The sequence below is a fragment of the Erythrolamprus reginae genome, chromosome 1 (genome assembly GCF_031021105.1).
Source record: "Erythrolamprus reginae isolate rEryReg1 chromosome 1, rEryReg1.hap1, whole genome shotgun sequence".
Taxonomy (NCBI): domain Eukaryota; kingdom Metazoa; phylum Chordata; class Lepidosauria; order Squamata; family Dipsadidae; genus Erythrolamprus; species Erythrolamprus reginae.
In genome coordinates, this window is record NC_091950.1 from 382,010,008 (window position 1) to 382,022,094 (window position 12,087).

At 39.4% G+C, this 12,087-nt stretch overlaps 1 protein-coding gene across 2 annotated transcripts in view; it reads right to left on the reverse strand.

Annotated features, from left to right (window-relative positions):
- Nucleotides 1–249: 249 nt before the first annotated feature.
- The window catches only part of PPP4R3B (protein phosphatase 4 regulatory subunit 3B), a 43,841-nt gene continuing 32,003 nt past the window's right edge, over nt 250–12,087 (reverse strand). For both annotated transcript variants that reach the window (XM_070734764.1, XM_070734763.1), the window contains exons 13-16: nt 10,052–10,191; nt 8,609–8,793; nt 7,702–7,904; nt 250–2,621 (exon numbers count right to left, since the gene is read on the reverse strand). In XM_070734764.1, coding sequence (XP_070590865.1) covers nt 2,526–2,621; nt 7,702–7,904; nt 8,609–8,793; nt 10,052–10,191 — 624 coding nt within the window. In that variant the 3' untranslated portion in view covers nt 250–2,525. The remainder of the gene's footprint in view (nt 2,622–7,701; nt 7,905–8,608; nt 8,794–10,051; nt 10,192–12,087) is intronic.

Consider the following 12,087-nt stretch of genomic DNA (forward strand, 5'->3'; position numbering starts at 1 on the left):
GGCTCAGCATGCATTGTACAAATGATAGCATGATTAACCAGGTTAAATGTTAGCATTTCCAAACCTTTTAAATGAGCCAATGCCATGATGAATTGTTTTGTATATACCATTCAGCTTCATTGTAATCATAATTATGCCAAACAGCTTTCTAGTATTGCTTATATTTCATTAGTCAGAGTAACTTAAAAATTCTACCTCTGTGGTAAGAAAACTTTTCATTCTTGTAACACAGCATAAACACAGGTCATCCACATTTCATATAACTTTTTATTAAAATAGTATTTAACTCAGACATGTTGGCAGATGTCATCTTTAAAAAAAAAATTAGTTGAAGGACCCCAGGCATTTGAAATGTAGGCTGTCTTGTGGCAAAGAAACCAGAATAAAAGAACTGAGGTGGAAGTATGTACCTGAGGCAGATTGTGTAATTTAAACGGGAGAAATTCAATGCATTTTTCACAGCTTTGCTGAGTGTTCAGATATTGACTGAAAAGTCACCTATTGTTTATATTGAAGTAAAAAACCCCAACTTTTTCCTCATGTATTGAAGCAACTTAAATGAATCAGCATATTCTAGCGTTTTTAATAGTCTTTAAAATAGGGTGAAAAGAAAATGATCCAGATGTGTATTGGATCTTTTTTCAATGATTTATTAAATAGTTTGGATCCAGGCCAGATGAACATCACTGTCTAGGAAATGGCACACCTTTATTTTCCTATAGTTTGCTATTCAGTTTTATGGGAAAGAGTTATTCTATGAAGGGTAAAGACTTGCCAAGAGTACTTGAAAAAGTGCAAGTCAACATATAAAATCTGCTGAAACAAATTGTTTCCGTAACAACTTCTTCTAAGTCTTCATTGAAAAAGAGAAAAGGAAAGCCCCATTGTTGGTTGCCTGGAGCCCCTAAAGGGCAGAAATATGTCCTTCGGACCACATTGTCAGTCATCACAACACACTGAATCAAATCTAAGAGTATTGCTTTTTCTGCTAGATTTGATTCAGATTAAATTGTACAAATCACTATCATTAAAATAAACTAAAATGGCCAATAAACTTACCATTTACAACAATAAAACAATAAAAAACCATTAATCATGGAATTACAGGGTCACATTTTAATTCCTGAATTTTACAGGTCAGCATTAGTATTACCACATGTATACAAATGGTGTAAAACAAGTACAGTGGTTTTCCCCCCCCCTCCAATACAAAATAAACTTCTGTTTCATGGAAAAAACTATACTTCATATCTACAGACAGCCCATCTTTTCAAACAATAGCTAAAATCAAAACTATGAAATTTCCAGGAGAAATGGACCCAAGACATACGTAAGAGTGACCAATAACTGAGGATTCCTGCTGGTTTCAATTTGTATCACTCTTACCACAATTTGTAATTTAGATAATTTTTTGTCCATGATCTCAGATCATATATGGCCAAACTAACATTAAAATATTTACAATTCAGTTGCTCTGAAAGGAAAAAAGTCTTTTTAAAATGGTTGCCTTCATCAATTTCCCTAGTGTACTTTTAGATATTTGCTTAAATACATGGAATGTGTTTAAGAAGCAGCTTTATGCTAAACCCCTTAGGTTTATAGTGCTGCTTATTAACTCTGCCCCCCAGATTACATATATCGTTGAAGTAAGATTTACGAGTTTCTGGTAGCATTTCACACCACCACCTGCTTTTCCTAATGTGAAATGTGGATGGCTGAAGGAAAGATTTTTGGAAATTAGCAGGGAGCAATTTCATTCAATGTTATTTCTGTAAAATGCTACTAATAACTGCAATCCAATTGTCATTTCAAGTACCAAGGTTTATTGATAGTTTCTAGAAGGTTGTGTTTTTTTTCTGGAAAGCTGATGATCTATAGAATGATTTTCCTGGATAGCTCCTTCTAGTCTGCTTGCATTTAGAACCCAGGTTCTTTTTTTCCCTTCCAAAATAATGGGAATTGAGAAAAAAAATAAAGTTTGCCACTCAACATGCACTATGTAGCAGTGTGCAACCCTCATAATTTGGCTGACTGTGCAAACAGTGGTCCCCAATTCTGATTTTTTTTAAAATGAAAAGATTTTTAAAAAGGCAATTGCTAAAAAAATCCCCACAATGGACAGCACCATTACGAAGTTATATTACTAGATTTGCAACTGAAGCCTTACAAGTTTCTTCTAGCTTGCTACAAACTGGGGAAACCCTGCAATATCAAAATTTCTTCTCCCATCCCCATCCCCTCACAGTACCCAAGATGACTATTTTTTCTGGCAAGCTTTCATTCCAGGTGCTGATTACTAATCCACTGTTTAAACATTTTAACAGTCTGAATGGCAGACTCCTTGACTAGAAAGGGATTAGGTTCTTTGGAAGCGTGGTGTTCTCAGAACATAACCTTTCTAGTAGATTTTTGTTTGCTACTCCTTGTATTCTCATGTATTTTCCAGGGAGAACGCTTTCTGAGTCAGACTATTTAGTTCAGTCACAGCATTTAAGCACCCTCTATCAGAGTTTGTTCCAACAATTTTAAGAGCCAAGACGAGGTCTTTTTCTTGGGGATGTTTCTTCTTCTTCCTCTTCCTCTTCATCATCAGGATAATCCACAAGGCCAACTAAACTTCCCTGTTGGATGTAAAGAATCACATGTGAACCAATGGAGAAGGACCTTACGAATAGCAATGCAACTATCACTCAATGAATTAATTTTAGAAAAGCTTTTCCAAGAAAAGATCAGAGACTAGCAGCTATGATAGCTAAATGACATTGCCATGATAGAAAATACTGGGGCAAAATATTAAGGAAGGTTAATTAAAGTCCTTGTTCTGATTAACTAATATAGTATAGATTGGGGTCATCAACCTTTCGGACCTCAGGGACCACTAAATTCATAATTTTTAATCCTGCAGATCACTAATGTGATCTGCCTAATGACCGGCTAAGTAGGTTTGGCGAAATGGTCATGTGGTTGGGTGGGCGAGGCCAACTTGATGTCACTCGCTGGTCTCTACTTGCCCCTCCCCGTCTCCCTGCTCAGGCTCATGAGGGCCCTAACAGGAAGCAGTTGTTAGAACTAAGCAGCCACCCTGAGAAAGAGTTGGCAAAACAGCTAATTCAGTTCAAATTGCATCTGGCTGACAAGGAGGCTCAGCAGAAGCACTTCACTGAGGATTGACGAGCACAGGCTTTCCAAGCAGAGAAAAGACTTGTGGGAGTTCAAGACCAGGTACTGGCGCCTGGAGGCTCAGTGGGCTGAGATGGTCAGCCAGTTACAGGCCATGATGCAGTTCTATTGGAATGAGGCCCTCCAGATCTTCAGCAGCAGTTATCTCCAGCCTTCGCCCAAAGCCTCGCACCAGGAGGCCAAAGCAGACACCAAGTTGGAATTTCTGCCTCTCTGCCCTGCACGAAAAGACCCTAAAGGGGGAGACTCTTTCCAGCAGCGCAAACATTTATTGAACATATTCAACCCAGAGGCCATAGTTTGAGGACCCCTAATTTAGTACAAATAAAATTGCAAATAATTTTTCTGTGGACCACCAAAATTTTCTCAAACCACCAGTGGTCCACGAAACACTAGTTGGTCACTGTTGGTATAGATGGTCTTACTTTCATGCAGCAGGACAACATGTTAATTTACAATTCTGGTTACTATATCTAAAGCTGTCTATATTCAAACTAGGACAATTTAAACAATGTAAATTTTAACAGTTGCACCTATGAACATGAAATCTGCAGATACAAAATTCAGCATTAGAAACAACCCTAATGCCTATCAATATCAAAATGGCAAAGTAGCCATTTTATGGCTTCAATATAGTACATTTTCAGTTTATTAAATATTTAACTTCCCAAATAATACATTTTAAGTGAGACAGATATTTTATCTATGTACTGTATTACACCTTAAGTGTTTCAGCTGGCCTAAACTTGCCAGACTTTATAAATGACTAAAAATAAAAACTATGTATTTATTTAAAAATTTATAAGGCTGCCCCTATCATAAAAATTATACTGGCAGTAAAGAATTAAAAATAATTTCATAAACCAAACAATGCATGCGGTTATAAGCACAAACCCTACTTAAAATAGGTAACATTATTTAGCAGAGTTTGCCTAATCATACTACCCAAATGCATAGGGCAGTGGTAGCAAAAGTGGAGCATGTGCAAATATTTTATGGAACCACCAAAATGGGTGTGCATGTGCAAATGATGATCTGGTTTTTAGCACACGTGTGCACACCGGTCATCTGGTCTGCCAGTTTCTGGGGCAAAAAACAGCTATCTGGTGCATATGTGTTGGCTCTGAGGATCCTCATACTTCCCTGCCCGCCTCCCCTGGTCCCCGTCAGGGTGCCGGACATCCTCACTGATGAGCCAATTCAGCAGTCCTGGACAGGGAGAGAAAGTTGGGCGGGAATTGCCACCTCCCTCCACGGGAAAGCCAGAGCCCCTTCCCGGCCTCGGAACAAGCTAGCGCAGTCCGCCTCTCTCCCACCACTTCTTCCAAGGGAGAGTTACTGCTTCCTGACCAACATGTCTCCATGCATGAGGAGCTGCGGAGATGGGGGTTGTGGGTTTGAGGACCCCCAGCCATGGCGAAGGGCCCAGCAGAACAAGCCTATAGGGGATGTGGAGAAGGAAATGAGCGTTCGACATAATCTAAAAATTGGGAAGGAACTGCTTTGCTGTATAATTTAAGCCTTGGAGGAGACAAATGCGCATCAAGAGCAGAACTGCAATGCAAAATGAAATCAGGAAAGGAAATCAGTGGGGAGCTGTGGGAATGGGGGGGGGGGCAGGAGGAAGAAGGGGAACAGCCTTTCTTTTACAATATTTATATTCCCCCCCCCCCAAATCAAACACACTCATTATCCTTAAATATACTTAGAGAGATTTGGCTGCATTCCTCCCGAAAGCCATACAAATTATTCATATGGCTCGGATTTGAGTGAGATGCATGCATGTTTGCGGAGTGGTGCCTGGCGGTGGGGGGGGGGGGAAGTTGATGGGAGCGGCATCAAGCCGGAACAATCAAGGTATCCCTAGCCTTTGAATGAACCTGAAGGGGGAGCCACATTTATCCTGGCAGCTGACTTGGACGGAAAGGGGACCAGGGGGCAGTGCCCCCCCCCACAAGTCCCATCTGAAGGGGGCAGTGTTCAGCAAGCTTTGGGTATCCTCCTGGATCCATAAGGGGGCAGCGTTCGCAACTTGGGTGTTCCAGATCCAAAACTGAGATTTGGCCAGGGAGACCATTGCCCAGGTTTGCCTGGTTTACCAGTTGTGGCCCTATTTGGACCAGGAGGCTCTACGCACAATCACTCAGGCCTTCATCACCTCTCGTCTCGATTATTGCAATGCGTTCTACATGGGACTACCCTTGAAGAGTGTTCGGAGACTCCAAATTGTCCAGAATGCAGCCGCGTGAGCTGCCATGGGTATACCTCAGTACACCCTTATAACACCTACGCTCTGCACTAGCTTCCTATTAGTTTCTGGGCACAATTCAAGGTGTTGGTTATTACCTATAAAGCCCTACATGGCTCAGGGCCAGACTATTTACGGGACTGTCTCTTTCTGCATACCTCCCAGAGACATTTAAGAGCACACAGAGTTGGCCTCCTCCGGACAATGCAGGTTGGTGGAGCCGCGGGGGAAGGCCTTCTCTGTTGCTGCCCCGGCTCTATGGAATCAACTCCCCTCCCCCAAATTCGTATTGCTCCCATCCTAATGGCTTTCCCTAAGGCCACAAAGACCTGGCTTTGTCGGCAGGCCTTGGGCCCATAAATTAATAACCATCATGCCTATATTGTATGAATGTTTATGCATGTTGATTGTTTAGTTAGTGTGGGTTTTAAATTGGATTTTATAGTTAGAATTGTATATTTGACTTCTTTTAATTGTTCCTGTATTTTTATATTGTTATAAGCCACCCCGAGTCCTTCAGGATTGGGCGGCATAGAAGTTGAAATAAATAAATAAACAAGCAAGCAAGCTCATGGCTTCTGGCCTGCCTTCACCTCCCAATCCATCCCATCAAACGGCAAATTAAAAGCTGTTTTCTAAAAGGCAGCAGCGGAGCCTCATTTGGCCTCTCCAAGATCCATAAATAAATGTATTCCTGCCAATAAAAATGCCTTGTTTTTCCCCTCTCCTCCTCCAGATTGCAACTCAACATTTTCAATTGCTGCTTGGGTGGAAGGCGGGTGGGAATGGGTTTGGCAGAGGGGCTGACCACAGAGCCCCTAACTGTGCTGAACCCCCTTCTCCTTCCCCAAATCTCCCAAGTGGAACATTTCTAGAAAGCTCCACATAAATAGATGAAAAATGCTTTGGGTTTTTTTGGCTGCCCCAGTTCAGATGGGGCTGAAGAGTCCCCGGGGTTGGTGTGTCTGTGGGCAATCAATGGGGAGGGGACTATGGGGTATCGGCAAGGAGAGAACCAGTTTTGATGAAGGGGGGTGAATATTTGGTGAAGCGTGCTGCACCAGCTCAAGGTGCCCTCGCTTGGAGGAAAGGAAGTGGTCTGGGATGGACCCTGAGCCAGTAGGGTGGGGAGGGGAGGAACTGCACTCTCCTCCGGCCCTCCTGGGGCAGCTCGCCTTCCCCACAGCGGCTTCTCCTTCTGGCTGCTCCAGCATCCTGGTCAGAAATGGCGCAACAGCCACCGGCAATGGGGAAGGAGCAGTTGCTCTGTGTGCCTGAGCTGGCTTGGTTGTTCCTGGTTTTTTGCCCTGCGGCTGCTGCCACAGCTCTTCTGGGGCTGCACAGCACGGACACAGGGGGAAGCGTGCAAGCCAGGAAGCAGTATGAGGCATGCCTGATAGGAAGTGGTCACGCTTCCTTGGCAGAAATGGGAAGGGGCTGTGTGGATGGCGGGCGGCTCTTTTGTGTTCTGGACCATGGATGTTCTGCAGGCTGAAAGTCTGGGGCCATGCAAGAAGCCTGCTTGGGTGGGGAGAAAGGGAAGCCGCCCCAGCCTATCCATCCTGGCAGACAGCTCAGTTTCCCTAGGAAGCGACCGATGGGTTCCCCTATTCTCTTTTAGCATGCCAGCCTGCTGCTCTTGCTGTCGCTGGTCTTTGCTCATGCGTGCCTGCCAGAAACCAGAAGACCAAGTGGACGATGTGCATGCATGTGCTGGAAACAGGAAGATAATGTTCCTGGTGCACACATGTGCACCAGGAGGCTACTCTTCTGGTTTCTGGTGCGCCTCTGTGCATGAAAATCAGCTGGCCGATGCACCGGAACCTGAAAGAGCAACAGGTGATGGCTCCACGTGACCAGACAGATGGCTGTGTGTGCACACATAGGTTTGCCATTTTGGGCCGAGGGAAACACTATGAAAATTATTTCAACTCATGTGCTCATAAATCAAAGGCACAATTAGGGTCAAACCTAATCTGACTTGGCTGAAAATAGTGCAGGTTGTAGTAGAATACTACTGACAAAAGATAATAATAATAATAATAATAATAATAATAATAATAATAATAATAATAATACAATAATAATTTATTAGACTTGTATGCCACCCCTCTCCGAAAACTTGGAAAGATATGCAGCTTCACTTCACGCACTGAGCAAATCCCCACTCTGGATTCTTAAAGTGTTATATATGGATGTTCACAGTATTTGTCCTTATCACATTACTAACAGAATTTTAAACTGCACAGCTCCATGTCACATGTTTAACTCACCTTTGTGGCTGTGACTGCTGTAGTCAAATTGGCATTCTTGGAAGAAGAACCGTTTGAACTTGCTGGTGAAGTCTGAGCTGCTACAGATTTATTGTTTGTACTATTTGCTCCATTAGTTGCACTAGTAGAATGGGAAAATGTAAATTTGAAGCCACCTGTGGAAGTCCTTTTGGGGAGATTTTCTTTGTCTTCACTTTCTTTTGCTAAAAGAAAAAAATGCTTATAGTAATCATTGAGATAGATGAAATCCACTAATTCAATCTGTTCATTATTTTCTTAACAAAATAGCATATTAGCAAGGGTGGAAAGGGGCATTTTATTTAGCTACATGCTTAGAACTTTTCTGATAAAACCAGAACATGACTCCTGATATGATTAGACCAACATTCTCTATCGATGGTTTCCTCTCATTACCAGCTGTAGTCATTTTAATTCCTAGTTAATCATCAATTTATTCAATTTTATTTTATTTATTCGATGTTTATGCCGCCCTTCTCCTTAGACTCAGGGCGGCTTACAACATGTTAGCAATAGCACTTTTTAACAGAGCCAGCATAGTGCCCCCACAATCTGTTACAATAGCATTTAGAAAACTAACTTTTGACCTATATTTACACTGACACCTGTTGCACCAGCCCACAGTCACAGGATCACAATTCAAGTTCTTGACAACTGGCTTGCACTTATGGCAGGCTGCAGCATTCTACATTCATGATTTATGTTTCTTTTTATAATTTTCAGGAAAGAGTCCCATTGGGGAAGCTGGATTTGCTTAATGATAACAATAAAACAGTCATAAAATCACCTGATGAGTTATGACTGAATAATTTAGGAGAGAAATTTCAAATTAAGGACTGCTTGTAAGTCACACAGAAATAGCTTGCGCAACAAAATAGAAAAAAAATACCTTTTTTTGTTTCCATAAACTTCTCATAACTTTCTGGAAAATCATCCTCAGACTTGGATTTCTCTACAGGTGGTACAATTGCTTCACCTTCTTCTTCTTCATCTTCATTGAACCACATTTCTTCATCTTCCTCTAAAGTTCTGGCATCTCTACGAAACCTATTGCTACGCAGTATAGACGGGACGCTGTAAAACATACAAAAAAACCCCCCAAAACAACCCTTTACAATTTGGTAATGTGTTGCAAGCAAGGCTGATAAATATACATTACATTTGTTTGTTATAGTATGGAAAAATTATTAGTACTATATATAGTTTTGAGAGTTTATGTTTTCATTAATGTTGCTATTATTTTAGGCTTCTCTTAATAAGTTGAGGGCGATACATGGAGTTTCATGAGTTTCCTTTTGAGCCTAAAGGCCAGGTGAAGCGTAACGCACATTTTCTATGCTAAACATAATCTGGATTTAATAAATGAAGCCCTGACATATTTTATCTTTATTATGGAAAATTTCAAGATCTGTTAAATTTTCTTTCTGTTATCTTTTCCAATCATTCTCTTTCTAGAACTACAGAGCCTGTTTTATTTTGATTTATAGATAGTTCATAGTTGATGAGAATAATAAACAAAATTATGCTCTTAAAATATTGTCAAAATATGTTTTTCAAAAAAATGTGCTTTAGTATCTAAAATACTGAACTAAGTCCTAAAGAAGATAATAATATGCCTAATGACAGATTCTATGGTAATATAGAAAGCTAACTGCTTAACACATATAAAAGAAAAGTCAAATGCACACCTTCTGATGGTTTGGAACACCAAGCTAGAAATATCCTCTTTAAAAACATCTTAATGTGCCAAGGAAAAAAAATCATTGCTATTACCTTTGCACTGACATGCTTGGTGGTACAGTTAATATCTATTCCCTTTCATTTATCACCCCATTTTCTACAATATCTTAACTTGAATTGGGCGTGCAAACACACCAAGACTATTTGTAAGTTGTGCTTGCTTAGAGCCCCTAGAACTTTTTCCAAAGTTCGGAAAAATTAATATCTGGAGACCATTCAATAATTTAGCTGTTCATCTCTCAGAGTACTACTGAAAGTCATAAAACATAACTCAACCAAGAATACAACATCCTTCCTGACAGCATGAATCTGAATTCTTTGGGTTTTTAAGAAATTTTTAAAATATATTTTTCAGATTAACTAAGAAGAGAATCCTAAGCATTAAAACATCACTAAAACAAGGACTGGAGACAGATATGGATTATATATAGAAATTCCTGAGACAATTAAAAATTGCACTGCTAAATATGATATAATATCTATATGAAAATTGCATATCACAATATTAATGGAACAAACAATAACAGCTCAGGAAACCTGCAAGATAGACTATCCTGTACTGGGTTTCAGATTTTAGTTTTAAAGTGTGTACCTGTTCAGTTTCTGGCTCTGTCTGTCTTTCTCCTGCTCATATTTTGTCTTCAAGCCTTTGAATGTTTGAACATATTCAATAGATTCAAGTGCCTTATAAAAGTTTTCAACAATATGGGCAGTAAGTGATTTGATATCTTCCTGCATTAATACAAAATAAAAGTTTAGTGCTACTCAGCTAAAAAAGGTAAGAAACATCAGTATGAAGCTCTTATTGAAGTTACAGTAATTTATGATAGCAAAAAACCTGTTTTTTTTAAAACCTCTCTCTTGAAGAACAGGACCATAAAGAAATTCTAAGTGATTCACATTTCTTTCCTACCTTAGTGAGATAATAGGTAATTTGGATATATAGAACAGTTTATACAACAGTTTGTTGCAGGATAAACAAAAGCAAGGGAGATTCGGACACCCGGACTTTGAGCTTTATTATCAAGTATTGTCATTATTATGGATAAAAGATTGGATTTAAATTAAAAATCAAAGACTTCTGGCTTTAGAAAGGCATAACTTACTACAAGGATGGCACGGATTTCTATGGAATGAAAAAAATAAAATACCCGCATACTTTAGAAACCATAAGATTAGAGACGCATTAATGGAGACATGGAATAAAATAAAAAAAGCACATACCAAGATGGTTTTCCAGCATGGAAGCCAGAACACATCCAAATACAATAAAATTAAATAAAACGGTTAATTATGAACAAATATAGGATAAAAAAGGTAATTCAAAATCAAGGCAACAATTAGCGAACCAATAAATTATAATTGGTGGCCATACACCCAGATTCAGTCTAGATTACAAAAAGACAAGAAGAATTTTGGAATTCACGAACAATTTTGAGTGTTAAATAAAATATTATTAGGTGAAGAAAAAAAAGGAATCACTAAATTATACAAATTCTTACTTGAATATAAGATGGAAGTAGAAATAGTGAAAGGAAACATGACCAGCTGGGCAAGACACATAGAATTTAACATAAACCTAGATCAATGGGAAAGCATATAGACTAGAAATTATAAAATTACAAAGTCAATAGCATACAAGGAAAACATCCACAAGATGTTTTACAGATGGTATCCCAATCTAAGACTGAATTGCTGGAGATGTGGATATGATAATGGAACTTTGTTTCATATATGGGGGACATGTCCCCAAATAAAGAAAATTTGGAATAAAATTAGGATACGGATGAAAGAAATCACCTTAAAAAACTTAAATTAAAACCTGAAATCTTTCTGTGAGGCATAATAGACCAGAATGTTTTCCAAGCTGTAAGTCTTTGCAGGTTTTTTTTTCATTATTCTTTCTCTGAGTAAGTTTCTTTCTAGCCCTAACCAGGTGCTAGCAATGTTCCCAGCTTTTACCAGCTTGCAAGCTTTTTCATTGTTACACTCTGCCAAGAATGTATTCCAACCCTGTCTTTGTAGGTTTTTTCATTGTTTTACTTGCTCCAAATATTTCTTTCCTGCCCTAACCAGCTGCTAACAATGTTCCCAGCTCTTACCCGCTTGCAAGTTCTTTCATTGTCTCTGCAATGAAGAATGTTTTCCAAGCCCTAAGTCTTTGCCAGGGTTTATCCATTGCTCTACTTGCTCAGACTGTTTCTTTCCAGGTGCTAATGATGTTCCCAACTCTTACTGGCTTGCAAGCTCTTTCATTGTTAGTTTCTCAGAATAATTTTTTTAAGCCCTTAACCAGGGGATAAAATAATGTGCTGAAGCTGACCAGGCTAAGGATGCAAGCCAGATGAATACCTGGTAAGCAGATTCTTTCCCCTATTTTCCTCCCCCAAAACTAAGGTGCGTCTTAAATTCTGGTGCGTCTTATATTCCAAAAAATATGTTACATAAATCAAATCCAAAATCTTTAATAATATAAAATAGTTACATATATTTTTATTTAAAAAGTGGGAATTAAATTCAGATTATTATAAATTTTAGTTATCTCTTGGGGAGGGGAGAATACAACATATAAATACAATGAATGAATGAAATTTTACCTAAAGCTCTATTTGCACATAAATCTATGCC